We start from the raw sequence: 19651 nt of genomic DNA on the forward strand, positions 1-19651 counted from the left end.
CTTTCCTTTGTTGTCTAATGCGTTCTTGTTCTTTTCCAGCATCACTGACAGAGCTCTTGATCCTTTACAGAATTTAATTATCTTGTTTTCAAGCAATGATTGCATTTTCTTATGTCTCTAGGCATCACACTGCCTATGTCCTTGGCTCAATCTTTCATCATTGTATATTTTATTTTCTCCATGGTTATTCAATATAAGTTTTATTAATTAAATTATGAATAATGCTAAGTTCACATTTACATTTTCAATAATAGTTTAGTCCACAATAAGCCTATTTAATTTGGAAAAGAAGATTCAACATGTTATTACTTGTTACATTTTCAACCTATGGTTTTTGGTATTTGGTTACATGTTTATCGTTATCCAATATAAGAGTTCTTAATTTAACATATTTCATATGCTTACTTAATTTTAAATTCTAGTTTATTCACTCCTAGGTAAATACTCGGTACATAGGACTAATTAAAAAAAAAAGTGACTACGGTCAAGTAAACTGACAATCAAGATGTTCAACAACAATCAAAGTGCAATATATTTTTGGTTGTCAATGAAAATCATTTTTCATGCCTTGACTAATGCTTAACCAAGTTAGTTTGACTCGATTGGACAAACATGGTACTACAAAAATGAGAGTTTCTATATCTAAGAAATAAAATTAAAATTTTTAAAGACATGATTCTCCAAGATATGAAATTCAAATACGATGAAGATGCAGTCCGCAGTGTCTTATCTAGTCAACCACTACCCATAATTTGATGTTTAGATATTGCAAAGAACACCATATTGAAAAACTCACAAATGAATGATTTTAAAGTTTCTTAACTGTCTGATGCTCTTACAGCTGTTTATTCGGCTGCAACGTTGAAGGGAGACTGTTAAATGACGGAAACTGAACCTCAGACATTACAATGGATTAATTCGTTGAAGTAAAACAAACAACTTTCCAAATCCTTTTGATATCTTAGATTATGGTAGAAATAGAATGCTAAGAATAAATCTAGACTTCCACATGCTAATATGAAGATGACCGGGGATAAACTTCCAGAAGTATAATACTGAAATGTCTGGTGAGCTTTATATAATGTATTATAATAAACGAAATGGAATTATCAATTCAGACTACCAATGAAGTTAAACCTATGCATCTTACAACAACTAATCAAACCACTTTATGTCCAATCTGCAAGTAAAAGTTAACTGATCAAGGTAGAAATCTCGCCGTTATAAGAATCCTTAAAGAAGATTTTTGTTTCTGAGAAATCATAGTCAAAACTTGTGCAATTGACAACCTTAATAGCTTGCTACAATCCACACAACAAAACAAACCCAAATTAGAAAGAGAACTGAGTTAATTTGCTCATCGAAAAATTTAGCACCAACAGATATTTCAACTTGTTTGGCTGTTTGTAGTTTTTCTACGATGAAAAAAATATGAGATTTTTTTCTTTGAAGCACTCAAATATTAGATAAATGTACATGAAGTAATTAACCTCTTTGAAATTCAATTTATGTAAAACCTTTACCAGATACATTTCATTCCTAGATTTATTTCATCGAATGATCTCCTCTCAACCCGAGAGAACAAATATTAAATCAAAACCCTCAACACAATATAGATAGCGTAGAAGTTTCTCTCTAATTTCTGACCAACTGGGTGGGATTTGCAATAGTCATCAGAATCATACCTAGGTGATAACTAAAACATGTAACTGCCATCGAATCTTTATATATCTCAAACTATACCTAGGGAGATCAATGGATTAGGATTTGAAACAAAGCATTGACCTCGTCTGCTTCCATAGCCAACACCTACATTTGAAAGGTAATGGCAACTGCAACAACAGAAATAAAATGAGCAACACAACGAACCATATAATATATCTTCAATTGCAAGTAATAGATTATCAATTGACTGTTAAAATAAAAATTCCAACTCAGGTTCACCGTTTATATTTTATACGAACGTACAGAATTCTCCGTTTGTAACATCTATTGGTTATGCATGAGATATTATATGGGTGGTATTTCTCAGTTAATTCAATGTATTACCAGAATTCTTGAAAAAAATCAATCCCGAAAATCATAGATTAAAATAGAATTTTTGGTTTTATTGTTAAGCAGAATACTCACTTAGGCATTGAAAAAAAAAAACTATAAAATAACTCATGTTCGGTAATCGTGATATGGTAAAATTTTCTGCATCTTATTGATTCATCTCTGGTTCCCCACCTAACCCACCATAATGAAACTACAAAACATCATATAACGGTAAGTATGCGAGATGACACTCGACATGTGAGCGAACCTATTTCCTTCATTAAGTTGCAGTGAGAAATATTGATGGAGGCTTGATCTTGAGACTCCATGTAAGAATAATCTTGAGACTCCAAATAAGAATAAGTTGGTTTATTTCTTGCATATGAGATGGTTTCCAACCTAACTCATCATAAGGGGACAACAAAACATCATATATGGGAAAGTACGCAAGATGGAACTCAGAAATCTGAGTGGAACTCTTTTTTAAGAAAAATATATTTGAGTGAACCTATTTCCTTTATTAAGTACTAGCGAAAAATATTTGGGTTTATTGATTTTTGGTACTTTTTGTCCATGTTTTGTGCTTGATCAATTTTTGTCCAACTTAGGGGTTCGTACTTCAAAATGACATTAACCCATTAAAGTTCTGACTTATGTTCAAAAAAAAACTTAATCACTTCATTGGTATTTGTTTGATTTTGATACAAAAAAAATGTAAACAGACGAAAAGTTTTCTACATTTACACCTATGTTCTCACTATGTATTGGGATCTTAAGCATGAAAGGTTTTGGCTTACTGAATTTCGTATTATGTATTGGGATCTAAAGAATAAAAGGTTTTGGCTTACTAAATGAACTATGCCATCTAAGGGAGTCGAACCCACAACCACATCGGTGAAAACCATGCGCTCTGCCATTTGAGCTAAGACAGCAAGTAAAGGAGTTGCAAATATACACATGTGTTGTTTAATAGTTCCATTAATTTTCTTTTTTGAAAATAGTTGTAGCATGATCACCATTCACAGTAGACATCCATATCAATGAACTACCTAGACCATGTATATTTGAGCACCCAAAACATCCCCTAAGGTGTGCTAATAATATTTCTCTGTTGTGGGCATCACCAATTAAGTGGGAAACAAAATGGAAGCTTAACAATTGAACAATATGTGTTAAGACTTGCAGAGTTTACTGAGCTAAGCTTACCGATGAAAAAACTTAGGATTGAATAAAGTCAGACTTGTCTTTAATCACTTTTGTTGTCACGTAGGCTCAACAATGTACATGGAAGTACTGCAAATGAGCAGGGAGGAAGCTGCAATACACAATCATAAAATATGTGACAGTATCGTGAAATGAACACATTAGGAACAGAAACACTAATACATGCTAAACCTATGTTCATAAGCATATGCCCCCACACATTATGCTATGCATCCACACATACATATTCGACCATTGAACGCGCACATTAATGCACAATGAACCCCTCCCAGTAAAAGAAAAACAAATTCAGCAACCTAAAGTTCTGCACCCAGATGTAAAAGCTTGAGCAGCAAGAAAAGGCTAAGAAGACTCATCTACGTTGGGCTCTACGAAGTAAGTATATTTTAGCCTCTAATATAAGTATTGGTACTCGATGCTCATATAAAGGCACAATTCTGAACAGTTAAAAGGCCCAAATTGCCATATCCTGATAATTTGTCCAAAACCAACCATAAAGCTTAAATTACTTATCATAAGTTTTTCAATGCTAGATAAGGAGTTACTTTTCTCTATTATGCTAGTCATTGGTGTTCTTATTGATAAACTGTGAGTTGTACTTAACTAACACTTTTTTCTATTAATCTCTTTTTTTGTCATGTTATTGGACACTTTATTTGATTGCTTAGGTAAAGCCCGTAGATAGAACCTGGTTTTAAAATCGCCCGAAGTAAGATGTATATTCCATATCATCAACATCTCTAAAATGAATCACAACAGTTCCCAGTCCAGCAAAATCAAACACACAATTTTGAATGCAATCACAAACTTTCTTCTAAATAAACCACCAAAAATTTTAGGTTATCACCTAATTTAGCAGCTCTACAACCATAAACATGAACTGTAAGAAGAAAAAGCGAAACACAAAGTTTTCTATATCTGAATTTCAAACAACAAACAAAAGAAGCATTCAATAACTTACCTGACTGCGGTAGTCAAATCTAACAAAGGTAGCTGTCATAAGACTTAACTGCTATAGCTATTTCTAAGTGGTTGCAGAAGTCAATATCAATGATGGAACGTTCAGATACTCCAGTATTTCAGTGAATGACGACGTCTGTGTATTCATGATCACCTTCCCAAAACTATAGAAAGAAGTGAGAGATATGTCAAAATAGTAATAATGTAGGATAGGAAGAAGCCAAGAAGGCAACAACTAACATGGATGTTTGAAACATAAAAACATGAGCAATACAGATTAAGTAAAGTTGTAACTTGACATTCTTTCAGAAGGAACCATTTATCTATGAGGCCCCACCATATTACTTCTCCAAAACCAAAGTAGTTTTGCTCATTTCACTCAACTATGTTGGTGCACAAATTGATGGTTTATTTTGCCTCATAATGTCATAGTTTTGCTCATTTTACTAAACTAAATTGGTTCGCCAACTATAGAATGATGAGCATAATAGATCTGACATACGAAATGCTGGATGTAGCCAAACCCCCAAAAAAGACTGCATTTCTTTAAATAAAAACAAAATCAGCAAATACCATCCAGTGTTGACAGATAAAAAAGAAAACAGTACCTGCATGAACTCAGGACACATAAAGGAAATGTCCCCAAATAAACCCACCCTCAAGGAACCCCTCTGCAACTACAACAATTATGAAGATGAAGCAGAGACCAACCTGCACTTCCCAATAGGTCCAAATACGAAGCAAACAGGAGTACAAAAAGAAAGAGAAAGTTAAAGCCGAAGTGCTCCACTGATGAGCAAAAATAATGGTGTAACTTCTGGAACATAAATCAATAACATAGTGAGAAGATATGGGTACTTATAATTATAACTGATCCCCCGTATTAGGAGATGAAGCATCAACAACTTTGAGAAACTTTCCTTTTCCCTGATACTTACTTCACATGTTACCCTAATGGATATCATAAAAGACGAACAACAGAGAATTAGCAGGTAAAAAAAATTGACTAACTAATTAAGTACAAATTGTGACGACAGAAACATGACTCAAGTTAGTTTTGTCCAAACAGTAACACAAATATCACCTCAATGATAGCATTATAAAAACTAATGGAAAACGTGGCATCCTTATGAACCGAGAGTTTGTAAAAACGCGATCCTTCTACGTACTTCAAGGTTAGTTGCACACCAACTGCAGATTCTTGTCCTTTTAAAGGTGTTCAATACGCTTTATCTAGAACAAAAAAAGTGATCAGAACTATATTTTTAATTTCTAGGAGTCTGTGAAACTAATGGTAGCAGTGAGAGAGTGTACTGGCGAACACAGCCGATCTCTGCAAGTGTGCCAAGCTCAGCGAATTCACTGCAAAATAATATGGAGAAACCAACCGAAGCTATCTCGGTGCTACATATTACTTTCTAAATATGTTACTCTGAAATTACAACACGAACCTACCAAAGAATTTTGAATTTCCGGCGGTCAATCATGTGCGTGATGGGGATATCTAGAGACAACATTATATCCAAGCCAAGAATATGGAAATTTTGACGCGTCATGAGGTAATCAAGGAGTCGCTACCTAAAAGGAACATAAGTAATGACTCACGTGACTATCAAGACAGAAAAAAAGACGCACAAACTGAGCTATGAACAATATAGTAAATCAGTAATGACTAAATACACCGAGTATTGAGGAACTTTAAAGAATATGCCAGAGGTTGAACCGTACTGGCTATTAGATAAATAAATCTAAAGCTCAATGTGACTCTTATCATCTATCAGTGGTCTCAGATCCCATGGTTTGAGAGACCGCCTGTATAAAGTTAAACGAAACAAATTGGTATATCAATAATCACCCAATTGGTACTTGCAAAAAGATACTCATCGAATTAAACAACAAAAACAGAATTGTCAATTGCAATTTATGCGGAAGCACATTAACCTTTCAACCTTCAAGCTGATGCTCACCTTTGTGTACATTGAACCCCAAATGATTTTTCATTCCATCATTAGACGTTGCACATGAAAGGTTCCATAACACACATGGTCAACAAATTCCTAAGCATTTATCATATTGCACCCAGTGGACCTAAATTGTAAAACAGTGACACTGAAACTAAATATCCTAATTACAGTGAAATACAATCAGTAATTTACCAGAATATGCAACAGAGAGAGGCCTCAGTGAACCAAATCAAACATTATAATAAAAAAAAAAGAGAAAAAAATATAGGACACAGCCGCATCATACTAAGCGAAGTTCTTTTCTACGCCGACTAACATGCATAATGTGGTTTGAACTGCTAGATATAAAGATAGCCATCGAGTTTAAAATTATTAAAAGGAGGGAAGGATTAATATCTGAGATCAGCACTGATTAACCGACCAATGTGAACTATATGGCTCCTAATTACATGTCCAGGTCCATTCAGTTAAGCCTCGTCAATTACTGGTAATAAGCATAGATACTATGATTTATTAGAACTACCTAATAAGGCTAGTCAAAGTCTAAAACCTGCAAAATAGAATAAGTTCAAAAATAACAAAATAAAAAATCCTGGTGATCTATCACTATTATTGGAGCTCATACATGAGATCTCAAAGAAAGAGTTAGTTCATCAACAATCCATGCCTTAAACAAAAGCTTGGATGCAAACCGGGCTCCTCAAATCTATCCTACGTGTTTCGAAGATTGTATTTAGCAATTATTACATTTTAATCTAATTAGAAGAGAAAACCTTAATACCATAAAGTTCTTAGATTGGTTGGTTAAATTGTACTCTCTAATCACCAATTTGAAAAACAAAAGTACTATCTTTGATCTTTTTAAACCAACTTTCTTCCTGTTCCGCTTTGTTGACCTGCAATTAGACTATATAACAACTTGGTGAGCATGACCCCACAGTACAATATGTATCCATCCAAACATACGATTCATACCAATACCCCATACCTTGCAACAGTGTTCCATGTACCTTACATGCTCATCAGCGGTGCACCTCATCAACTTTTCCGTCGTCTTTCGCATCAAAACAAATATATCTCAGTGAATTACTCCTGCGTCAAAATTTGCAAATTTAAATTTACCACGGCACTTCTTCTTTAAAATCTCTGTTGCACTTGCTGCAGAAGGGCTCATCACCTTCATATACAACTTTTCTAGTGCATTTCTTGCATGAGAACCACTCTCTACCCAACTAAGCCCAAGTATATCGCTTCACAGGTGAATATTTATCCTACTGCATGGATAAATTTGTTATCATCGTACTGCAGCATATCAGTCGTTTCCTGTATAGTCTTTACAATCTCGGATGGATCATCTTGCAGGGCCAGGTCGATCTTTTGAAATCTCATTTTCTTTCTGGAGCAAGCCTAAATATATTAATTGTCCATTTGCAGTGTGCAGTTATTAATATTACACAGTCCACTTCAGATGATGCATACTTACATTTTTCTGAATTCATTGACCTCAGATATGGCCAGATTGACCAATACCTTGAACGCAGTGTTTGTGGCCAATCCAAGTGTACCTACAATTAAATTCAGTTGTCAGTTGAGCAGATCACTAAACATCTCTTTATGTTTTGTTATGGTGGAATGGGATCAGATCACTAACCTAGAAACTCGCTTACGAACGTTGCAGTTATTATAACAATTACTGGCACATTTCCATCTTCATCTCCCCCACTACTGATATGCACCATTCTTCCCACAAAGTTACCTTCATGTCGATCCATTAACCTCAGCAAAAAGCAAAAGCAGCTGATATATATAAACAACGTGATTATCTAGTACCTTCATCCCAAAATACCGACTTACTTTGCATCTTGGATTGCTATTTCCCTCTTTGGCACTTCGCTAGTCCTATCCTGGGTATCAAACAATACCATGGTAACATCTGAGACGGATTCTAATTTTCCTAAAGCATCTGCACGAAATAATTCTGTCAGGCACGCACATTTTATCTTAATTACATAAGTAAGTAACTGAGAGGCAACGCAATCCGTACTTTAAATAAAATGTGGTGCCGTCCACTTTGCTAAATTGTCTAGGTGGAAATTGCATTAGTAAACACCGATTAGCTCAGTCTAATAATGAGACCACTAACATGACTATTTTGACAACTAAGGTGGTGAGCCTAGAATAACGACAAAAGTAACCATTAATAGAGATTTTCCAACATCCCCTACCTCGCCACTAAGAGCGTCTTCTAAAACCCAGCCATTTGATTGAATTCTCATTCAACTTAGTGTGCCGTACAGAAAATGACCACGATTTTTGCTACTCTCTGAATCCAAAATACTCCCCGTGCTTCAGAAATTATCCATTGAGAACTAAACATTGTGGTTAAATTCTTGAAAGGTACTGGCAACTGCAACAACATAAATAAAATTAGCAACACAACGAACCACAGAAACACAATATATCTTCAGTTGCAAGTAATAGAACATCAATTAACCTTTAAAATAAACATTCCAACTCGGGTTCACGTTTAAGACTCTGCAGTTCCATTTACAGCTTATAATTTTTGTAGTTGTTATAAAAATTCATAAAATAATTTTACTAACAGTTTCACATGTACACCCGCCACTAAAACCATTGTCACCTCAACCGCCTATATCCACCCACCAATGCAGCAGCCCTCATCACTTCTACCTAATAAGTGTTATATACAACCACAACACCACCTCCATGACACTATAAACCCCACCACGACCACCATGTTTTATATAACCTCTATGTTCACCACCAATACTATCAAAAGAATGATCTAAAATCAAAACCCAAATATCAACATTAGAAATCAGATCCACTCTATTTTGATTCCATATTTCCATGTCTATAAAATTTGTTCTAAGCATTCCATACTTGGAAGCAGTGCAATGTACCTTATTCATGCATTTGTGGACCATATAAGATTTGTCCTGGAAATTCTGGTTCCTTTGATAAAGGCTTCTGATACCTGCCAAATAGAACGCCAACATATAAGAATTGCAGATGACAGCTTCTATTCGTATATCTAAACAGATGCACTGAATACCACGATTGAATCCCCTTGCATCATTGAATTGCCATTTCCTGCTATTACAAACAAAGAATATCTCTTATAAACTTTTAGATTCAACTAAATATTGAAAAAACAACCCAAAATTCCTGAAAAGCATAAATTTCTAACATGTATTAAAAAAATATGAACGGAGTTACTTCGGCAGGAATTAAATGGAAGAGGGGTTGATGTTGCCGTTACAGTTGCAGATGGTGGAGGAGTGACATCATCTCACGGAAGAGTAAAAAAACCCTAGAATTGGCTAAACCCAGAAAAACCCAATTTGGAGAAAACACTAATTTTTCCTAAACGGCTAAACCCAATGCCCTAAAAATCAAATATATTATGAATCTTATTAAAACCCATAAGAGGAACTCTATAATTCAAAATAACAATAAATCAAAAACTGTAGATGTCATATAAGAAATTGAAAAACTAAAGGTTCGAAAGGAACAATGTTTTCTCTAGATTATCTTCTGAGAAGGACTTGTATGTGAAAATGATAACAACCGAACCCCATGAAACTAATGAGATCGAGGAATCAAACAGAAATTACATAAATCTGGTTGAAGTGTTTTTAGGGAAAAGAAATAGGGGGCAGATAGAGTTTTTAGAAACCTGTATTATGTTTGAACTTTGTTGAATCGTGATCGTACAGCCTGAACCGGCTCCCACCCCTATTCACCCGCGTCGACCAACTTCATATTACTCGAAATTTCCTAGCCGTCCAGTGAAAAACTCCATCATCCAGAGCTTCCGACCGCCGGATAATGGCCCACATTCAATAACGTCCGTCTGATAGTCCTAACTATCATGGAGACAAACCTCATACCTTTTTATAACAATGATGATTTGGGACTTATTAATGTTAAAGGGGACTGGAAATTTTCATTATTTTATCGAGACTATTATATTATCGAGTATTATATTAAAAAAGTTTCACCGTAACATTTTTTCATTTATGACTTCTTTGTTTCTTGTTGTGTAATTTTAAAACCGAATATGGTGTGGAGTACTGGTTCATAACTAGAAGTTAATCGTTTATTAACCCTTTTTTTTTTGGTATTGAAAGCTAAGAAACAAAAAACAAATAAACAAGTAATCGCTCTAGAGAGTGAGCTGCAAAATCAACCATTTATGGTACAAATCTGAATTCACTATTTTTGAAATTGGTTACGATCTCTTTAATATCATCTTTTATCTTCAATAGTCTCCAGAGTGGTCTCACCGTTGCTCATGTAAGACATCTTACAACTACTTTGCAATCTCTTTCGAAGATTATATCTTTGAGGTTCAACCAAAATTCTAGTTCATCTGCCAAATGAAAACCATCGGCTTCTGCGAAAATAGATGTATTAGACCTACCAATACGAGTACCAGCTCCTCGACAAACATTGTTATGATCCTCGGCGACAGCTGCACACGCATAAGTACCATTTTTCCATGTCGCATTTACATTGATTTTTATGTAAGGCATATCAGGTGCCTTTCAGCTTTGATCTGCTTTATTAGATGCTTGAATAGAGTTTTCATCAGCCTCAGTTTCATTTGTAGTAAAGAGATTGTAATACCAAAATAATGCAATTTGGAGTGCACCATGGACATTATTCTGCTTATTTTCAAACACTTTCTCATTTCTTATCTTTCATACTTCCCTACAAATCGATGGTCATACTAAGAGAAATGGAGTAGTAACTTTTTTCTTCAGTATCCAAGTTTGCATAAGAGTTGTTATCTTGAAGTCTTAAACCAAAGGGAAAAGTGAACCATATTGGTTGAGCTAGTTCACATTGAAATAGAAGATGGTTTATCGTTTTTACTGCATTGTTACACATGCAGCAGTCTATTGAGACTCTATCTATGAACCTTCCAATATTTTGCGATACAGCAATGCCATTGTGTTCTCCAGATTAAAGTCTTTATTTTTGGTGCAGTTTATATTGTTCTTCCAAAACCTCTTCCTTGTGAAAGTGGATTCACCATGTCTGGATGATTCACCTTGATTGTCTTGAAGTAGTTTTCGAAAAGATTTGGAAGTAAAGTCTCAGTGGGGAGTGAGTCTCCAAATTATCTTCTATGGGGCTAGATAATTTATCAGTATTCATGTATCCGACTGGCAGTACATGGATCCACGAGATCTTGAATGAGATTTATCTTCCAATACCATTTGTCAGTATAAATAAGCTGGTTGACTATAGTGATTTCTGGATGAGTATCAGAGATTCTAGCTGGTACTAAGATAGAGTTATCTTTAATTTAAGGGTTAGAGAAAATATTAACGTTTTTTCCATTCCCAACTAGCCACAGGCACCCTTTCTTCAAGTAGTTTTTGCTATCCAGCATTGCATACCAAGTAGTAGAGCAATTTATGGTCTTCTTTACATCCCAAAAAGACTTCTCTCTTAAATACTTTACATGCATCATTTTTGCCCACAAATTTTCTTGATCTTGTTATGTCAACTTTGCCACTCCCACTTGAGATCACTGAGAGATCTGAGACCTAAACCTTTTCATTTGGAAAATTAAACCACTCCCACTTGAGAAGATGCATTTTCCTTTTATATCTATTGTGTCCCCACTAGAAGTCTCTGATGATTTGAGTGATTTTGTTTAGGACTATACTAGGGATAAGAGTTGTGGCCATGTAATATACATGGATAAGAGCTAAAATTAATTATATAAGAATTGTCATTCCAGCACGAGACAATAACTTTATTTTCCACCTTGAAAGTTTTTAGTCAAATTTTTTAATAAGAAAATTGAAGTGAGAGACTCTTAAACCTCGTTATAGAATCTTCACCCCATATATTTCTGTTCTTTTCCTGTTATGTTGACTCCTAGAGTTGACACAATTTCATCTTCATAAGATGCAACATTATTGCTGAAATATGTTAAAGATTTTATATAGTTTACCAGTTAGCCTGAGACCTTGTACTACTCTTGCAGAATAGTGAAAATGGAGTTAATTGTGCTAGTATCTGTGTTGCCAAAAAGCATGGTATCATCTACAAACATGATGTGATAAATACTAGGAGCCCATCTATTAACTTTGTAGCCATTGTAAATGTCTTCGGTCTCTATTATGTTTATAATTACACTCAAAGTATAAGAATATATAATAAACAGATACGGTGATAGAGATCATCCTTGTCTGATCCCTATTTCACTCATAAATAAGTCTTCATGATGATCATTTAGTAGTACAGTGAAAGATGGAGTCTTTATACAGTTCATTATGAGAGTATGAGCTCTGTCAGTTATGTCAATGTTTAATAAAGCTTAACTAAGAAAATCCCACTCTATCTTATCATATGCCTTACTCATATCAAGATTAAGAGTAAAATCTCTTTGATCATTGTTTGAGGTATGTATAAAATGGAAAATTTATTTTGCAACAACTATATTGTCAATAATCAGTTTGCCTGGTACAAAAGCATATCGATTTTTCTCAATGAGACTGTCTAAAAAATAAGTCAGTCTATTGGTTATGATGTTAGTGACAATTTTATATAATACATTGCATAAAGCAATTGGGCTATAATCCATTGCAGAACTAACATTTGTTTTCTTCGGTATTAGGGCTAAACAAGTGCGATTTAGACCTCGGGGTAAAGAGGAGAATCTGAAAAAATATTGAATCAGCTGCACAACTTTTAGCCCTATAATCTCCCAATATTTATTTGTAAAACAAAACAGGATACTGATGTGGTCCATGTGGTTTTAAAGACTCAATCTTTTTGATTACATCAAATACTTCTTCGACACGTGGTATTGAACTTAAATGTCTGCAATCATCTTGAGATAACTTATTAGTAAAATACAAAATAAAAGAATTAGGAAATACATTCTCATCTTTAGTAAACATGGATTGAAACACAAAAATGAGAGTTTTTTGATATTCTCATGATCAAATATCCATATTCACCTTCATGATTTTCAGAGCAAATATTTTATTCGTGCTTCTTCTATGAATAACGAATACGTGAAATACCCGAGTGTTCTTGTCAATGGAAGACACCCATTTGGATTTATTTCTTTGTTGCCAAAATATCCTATATCTTTTTCAAGACAGGCGATGTTGTTGCAGATTGCTTTCTCCTCCTCTTTTATATCAGTCAAGTGAGTTGTAACTTACAAGTCAATAAGTTTTTGTTTTTCATTTTCTATATCTCTCCTTGTATCACCAAAGTTTTCCTGCTCCACTTCTTTAGTTTCTCCCCCGCATCTTGTGATTTTGTAGTTGTCTCTCCTATAAAGTTATCCCGGCTTGTCTTCAGAACATCTTTAAAATTCGGATGATCAGTCCAGAAAAACTCAAATTTGTAGCTGGGTTCCCTTTTTGGCGGTTTCCTCATTGTAATATGAATGATGGGAGCATGGTCACTCTCAATTATGGGGAGATGTAGAACTGCTACATCAGGGAAAAGAATCATCCATTATGTATTCCATAGAGCTCTATCAAGTCTCTCAAATATTAGAGATATTTGTGTAGCATTGTTAGACCATGTGAAGGAAGGACCACCATAGCCCAAATCCAAAATGTCTTTTTCTCTTATCATACTTTTGAACTCATTACATATAATATCAATATCTGCAGAGCCACCATATTTTCCATAAGAGTGCATCAGGACATTAAGATCTCTAATTTTGCATTAAGAACCGGTGATAGTAGCTAGGGCAATTTAACAAACTAACCAGCTTCAAACCATATAATTAATAAAACAGCCAAAATTCTAATTTCTTCTATAAACTGGCCATTCCGTTAGATGTCACGCCTGGACCCACCAGATCGGTCGTCGGTGTTGAATAAGTCTAACTCGGTGCGCATAATTACCTTCATTCCCCTTATCCAGTTCAAAGACGCGTGAACTGCAGATAATTTTCATTTTCTCTTTTTCTCATTCTCTTTCTTCCCTTCTTCTCTCCATCGTTCTCTCCATTCTCCTTCTATTGAAACTAGGGTTAGGAATTATTATTAGGGAAGAAGCAGTAGCAGTTGAAGACGTAGATGTTAGTGAAGAACCAGATCGTATTGGGAAGACTAGGGTTTCTGGATATCTAGGGTTCCAGAGACGATTTTGATAGAGTGAAGATGAGGTACAAATTGGGATTCAAAAAATCTGAATCAAGGTGAGATTAATGTAACCCGTAACTTAATATATGATGAAAATCAATGATTGATCGATTGATTTCTATTTCTAGGGTTTTTGTTTTTCCCCTTTTGTAATTAGGGTTTATTCGAAATGCATGAGTTCATTTATTGGTTAATTAGGTTATAAATTTTGTGATTGAGTGTTTGTTTGTATGAATTATTGCTTAATTAGAGTTAATTTGAGTTGTTTAGATTCAGTGGGGGGTTTATTTGGGCTAATTGAATTTCTAAAGATGTTTAGGTATTATGCTTGTTCAACACCAAGTATTTATTTAATCATGTTTAAGTCTAAATATACTGTAGTTAAGGAGGTTAAATTTAAAATAGTCTGCTGCTATATCCCTGATGAAGTTCTTCTTACATATTAATACTTTCAAGATGTTGTCACATGGTATTAATGAAGTTCTTCTTACATGTGGTATTTTTACAGGGTGAAATTGCCCAAATTTAATAGCGCAAGTATTGATTAAGTAGTAGAAGTTTCATTTATATGATATAGGGCCCTATGATATATGATTTATGTGAAAATGGAAACCAGTTTATGCCCTGTATGGCAGAATACTTTTTGATTTGGACCATTTTATATGGACATTATGTGGTTTCTCATATTCATGTGGCGGTTTCCTTGCTGTAATTTTCAGACTTGTTTAAATGTAGACATTTTCTTCATGTTGTAGTTGTTTATTTCAACTAGATGAAGGTTCCATAATGTTATAGCGGCAGATATGGACAAAAAAGTGTAGTAATTTACTGTAATTGAAATTCATATGTGCAGTGGGGGATTTGGTGTGTATGTGTTCTAATTAGTTCTAATTATCTGATTTTTGCCCTTTTTTTATTTGTGTTGCAGTCTATTCAAATTGAGGAATATTAACGTGTATGTGGAGTCAAGGAATGAGACTTTGATATTTCCTGAGTGTCATATAAATGAAACAGATTTGAGGAAGGTTGAGTATATGGTGTATTCTAGATTGTGTTTGGATTTTTCTAAGGAGAAGTATTGTTTATATTGGTTTAAGGATGCATGTATGGCACAACCATTGCTAACTAATGATGATTTTGATGACTTTTTGGAGGATTCTTATGTGAATGATGATCGGCGTATATGTTTGTGGATGGGGATAAAGAGTACAGAGTTTTGGACTCCAAAGACTACACCAAAGAAGACAGTTAGTAAGAACAGTACACCTAGAAGATCTCGAAGGCTAAATAAAGTGGATAATATTATAGAGTCAGCAGAAGATGTATGAAGAAAGCTTAGTTTCACAGATTTGGTACAACAAACTGAAGATGTACCAATTCCCAAAGCCATTGACCTTGATGATGATGTATTTGATGTTGGACATTGGGTCAAAGCTACAAATAAAATTAAGTTTGTTGATGATGTAGACAATATTCCGCTGGAAAACATCAAAATAGATGAATGTTATGTTGTCTTTTACCTAGCAGGTTAACTGCCATGTAGACACTTAACCACCTAAAATCGCCGGATCATATAAAAATTCAAAAAAACTGCCAGATTCTTAAATATAGTTCAAAAAGGTGGTTACTTTATAAAAAAAGCCTTAGTAGCTATGGTAACACTTTTCTGCAGAAACCATTTTTCGGGGGATATGCACCAGGTCCATAAATGCGTAAGAGGTCCAAGTTGGTGTACTGAGGTGAACTCCCACAATGCAACATTGTCCCGCCAGAGAAGAGCAATGAGTTTATTACCGTCGCCAAGACTGATTGGTCAAGTTGTATCTACTTTGACGACCTAGTGTCGGTGAGATCATGGAGTGATCCTACGGCTGAGATAGATAACCTACTTTAGGGTTTGCCAAACACAAGACTATAAATTCCACACTACGATTATTGCCATCTCTCACATTCACTTTTCGTCGCCACTTCTTCTTCACCGCCTCCCAAAAATCAGTTCATAGTCTGTAGATTCTGGTTTTTTCTTTTAATTTTTGTTGTGTATTGTTATTTTAGAGGTCAATGATGAGAACGGAGTGGGTGATTTGAAATATGATCCCAAATTAATATTATCTCTTATCGCTACGTTCTTTCTGAGCCCTAATTTCTGTTTTTCTTTAATCTCAATTAGGAATTGTTCAGAAGAAAATTTTAAACATCAAATGATGAATTCTCAGTTATTATCTTAGGACACCTTCTGACACAGTGTAAAAACTGTGTATGAGATTAACCTTGATTTCTGATGATGTTAAATTTTCATTTGGTTTATGAATTAGCGGCTATGAACAGCAAATCCAGAAATTTTGTTTAAGCTTGGTCCGAGCCACGTTGATGGCAGTCATAAGTTGGCAATGACCATCAATGCTATGATTGGACCTATAAAAATTCCATTGTTTCGCATCTTGATAGGAAACTGTTTACTGAGTATAATCCCTTCATTTACAGTGCCGTTTTGTGCGATTACATATTATCATTTTTTAGAGCTTAGATCTAACATAGGTGAACCTGACGAATAAAAAGCAGGGATTTGTTGCCGTTTTGTAAACACGTCTCTCGTTGATGTCAGGGAAATATAAGTGAGTCATGGTTATTGGGTGAACTTCTTTAAATCATTTTATTAACAGAAAGTTCAGTAAACGATGATACATCACAGAACCTCAATCAGTGTATTTCCAAGTCAATTTACCCTACAGAGAATTGATTCGGCTCTTACTTTAGTTGCATTATCAACCAGTTGATTAGGGGGTTGCGATGATTATAAAAATTCCTCGTACAGAAGTCTAAATTGCATGATAGACTCTTTATCTACCCATAGAATATGGTCTTTCTTATCCTTTCTGCCTTTTGGGAAGGAAAAAGAATTCTTGACTGTGCAACCATTTTGTAGGACTGAAATATATGCCGTTGAGGTGATGAGAATTTAATCGGAATCATAATATGTCGATTCCACAAATCAGACTACAATTATCTGATCAACGGCTGAAGACAATAAAATGAAACTGTGTAGTTAATTTTGTGGATAGATGAAAACTCTCAGGATTCAACTACCAATGGAATTAGATATGTTTTTGGTATGCACAATATCAGAGCGAATGGAATTAGATACGGCAAAGAGAGCCATGTCAAGTAGAACTAATGCATTGCTAATTGGCCAATTTGTCAAGTTGTCATAGGAAAGTCCATTAGGACTGATTGTAGGCTTGTAACATAGATTATACTATAATTCACTGATTAAAAAGCAGGGATTTTTTGTCGGGATTTTTTTGCCGTTTGTGAACTCGTCTCTCGTTCATGTCGGGGAAGAGTCATGGTTATTGGGTGAACTTCTTTAAACCCTTTTATTAACAGTAACCCATGATACATTATAGTTCTGTACGTCTAAAGAAGGAGCGATTTATTGGGTGAACTTCTTTTTTTTTTTTTTGTGACAAAACTCACGAGGAGCGATTTATTGAGAAAGGCAAAAAAAAAAAAAGAATAAAGGGGACTAAGCCAATATCTCAAAAGACGAGAAAAAGGGATAACAAAATAAAACGAAGACGCGAAAAAACATGATACAAACTATCCAAAGCGATAAACTGGCAGGCCTCACCTATCAATTCCTAGAACAGAGCAAATAAAATTTGGCGGCTCAGGCCACCATTGAGACCCTGTAGAAGCTTCCCATTTGGCTAAGAGATCAGTTACTGCATTTCCCTCTCTATATATGTGGGAATATTTAAACTGAATTGTGGATAAAAACTTCACAGTTATCCCAATGCGTTGCTAGTCTCCATGGCACCAAAGAATAATCAGACAATGCTTTGATTACATGTATCGAGTCGCATTCAAACCATACGCGTGACATACCCTTTGACCGAGCTATTCTGAACGCATGAATAGCTCCTCAAAACTCCGCTGAAACTGAGTTATCCACACCAATGGACTGTGCCAAACTTCCAACTCCGCGGAAACTGAGTGAGTCATTAGTGATCATTATCTACTTTTTCTTGCGCCCATGTTTTAACCTGCAGGATAATCCTAGCAGCTATATTGACTGCTTCACCCTAAACAAAGCCGGCGGCCTACCATTAGCTAATGCCGTCAATTTTTGTTTGTGTATGTGTTGCCACGCACGCACTCGTAGGAAGAACTAGGAGTGCAAGCTAACGCCGTCAATGCAAACTAGTACAATCTTTGTCATTTCTTATAAATACACCACTAATAACTTAGAAATTTCTATATTCAGGCCAAATCTAAAATACATGGCCAGTCGTTTGCACGCGCATCTAATGGATGGAACCTATTTTATGATTAACGCGTATTGTATTGGACGGGTACCCGTTGTGGTTATTGTTAAGGATCGAGCAAGAGAGAGGAGAGCATAAACGCGGAAGCGATGAACATCTACATTGATAATAATTTGGTGTTTCTTTTTCACTAGCTTGAAACCCGTGCTACGTACCGGGACTACTGGAATTTCTTACATCGTCGGTTCATGTTCATTGAGGCCGCACCCGTCTTAATAAGAGTTCTAATAAGCTTATAGAATTACTATCCAATAGATTGATAACTAATAGTTAAAACTTTATAATAATCAAATATATAATACTATTATGATGTGAAGATCTAACATGGTTTTGAAAATTAATTTCATGCAACATAGTAAAATAATAATCAATTTTACAAATAAACTAAAATATTTTAAGCTATAAATGCATAATTAAGTTTTTTTTAGTATTTAACCCGTGCTTTGATCCGGATACGATAGAATCGATTCTCAGTTGGGCGAACCCCCGTACCCGTCCAAGAAGCGATCTCAATTAACAACTGCAGTGTACCATGAAAACACCAATTATCAATTTTTTTTTGAAGCAATCATTTAGTAGATTAACAATCAAAACCAAATTATTCACCAATACATGTTGTTTAAAGGGTTGGAGATTAAGAAATCCTCTTAAATAAAATATTTTTGAAAAATTATACCGACCTTTGAAATCAATCAGTAGTTCATTATATTACGTGTATCAGTACCATTGATAGTTAACTGAAACATCATACTTTCTATACAGTTGTATCAATATCTGATATTGGAGACACTAAAAAAACACGATATTAATATAAAATAGATTGAAAACTCTAAACGGTGCACAACATATGAATTGCTTCCCGTCAAAGAAAATGTTACCAAGCAAATGCATTGATATATCTTTCTTCGAAAATCATATATTTGTGTTAAGAATTAAGGGACCAACTCAACTGCTCTTCCAGGCTCCAACTTCTTATAGTTAA

At 34.8% G+C, this 19651-nt stretch overlaps 1 protein-coding gene and 5 non-coding genes across 23 annotated transcripts; 5 read left to right on the forward strand and 1 right to left on the reverse strand.

Moving 5' to 3' along the window:
* Window positions 1-1456: 1456 nt before the first annotated feature.
* On the reverse strand, window positions 1457-9986 carry LOC113296620. Of its 18 annotated transcripts, none has more exons than XR_003333075.1 (12): window positions 9262-9838; window positions 9110-9183; window positions 8411-8592; window positions 8040-8148; window positions 7837-7941; window positions 7669-7750; window positions 7363-7581; window positions 7174-7277; window positions 4830-7081; window positions 4223-4385; window positions 3244-3352; window positions 1457-1832 (listed from the first exon to the last, which is right to left on the reverse strand). XR_003333075.1 is itself a non-coding variant. In XM_026544924.1 (6 exons), exons 3-6 carry the CDS (start codon window positions 8044-8046, stop codon window positions 7452-7454), a joined length of 348 nt encoding a protein of 115 aa, XP_026400709.1. In that variant the 5' UTR covers window positions 8047-8148; window positions 8411-8592; window positions 9110-9253; the 3' UTR covers window positions 7229-7451. The 18 variants fall into 18 exon arrangements, 1 of the variants encoding a protein (XP_026400709.1); XR_003333073.1 differs by having other exon boundaries at window positions 4830-7092; XR_003333072.1 differs by adding an exon at window positions 9886-9986 and having other exon boundaries at window positions 4830-7581; window positions 9262-9299.
* A 6548-nt stretch (window positions 9987-16534) lies between these two features.
* LOC113300864 lies at window positions 16535-16630 on the forward strand. The gene has a single exon (XR_003335972.1). It is a non-coding gene; the product is annotated as a small nucleolar RNA snoR31/Z110/Z27 (small nucleolar RNA).
* A 65-nt stretch (window positions 16631-16695) lies between these two features.
* LOC113300900 lies at window positions 16696-16848 on the forward strand. Its single transcript, XR_003336004.1, has one exon. It is a non-coding gene; the product is annotated as a small nucleolar RNA snoR2/U65 (small nucleolar RNA).
* A 45-nt stretch (window positions 16849-16893) lies between these two features.
* LOC113300893 lies at window positions 16894-17030 on the forward strand. Its single transcript, XR_003335997.1, has one exon. It is a non-coding gene; the product is annotated as a small nucleolar RNA snoR74 (small nucleolar RNA).
* A 92-nt stretch (window positions 17031-17122) lies between these two features.
* On the forward strand, window positions 17123-17208 carry LOC113300896. The gene has a single exon (XR_003336000.1). It is a non-coding gene; the product is annotated as a small nucleolar RNA snoR8a (small nucleolar RNA).
* Window positions 17209-17282: 74 nt separating this feature from the next.
* Window positions 17283-17358, forward strand: LOC113300839. The gene has a single exon (XR_003335950.1). It is a non-coding gene; the product is annotated as a small nucleolar RNA Z155 (small nucleolar RNA).
* The last annotated feature ends 2293 nt before the right edge of the window (window positions 17359-19651 follow it).

Source organism: Papaver somniferum, chromosome 7 (genome assembly GCF_003573695.1).
Source record: "Papaver somniferum cultivar HN1 chromosome 7, ASM357369v1, whole genome shotgun sequence".
In the NCBI taxonomy this organism is placed as follows: Eukaryota; Viridiplantae; Streptophyta; class Magnoliopsida; order Ranunculales; family Papaveraceae; genus Papaver; species Papaver somniferum.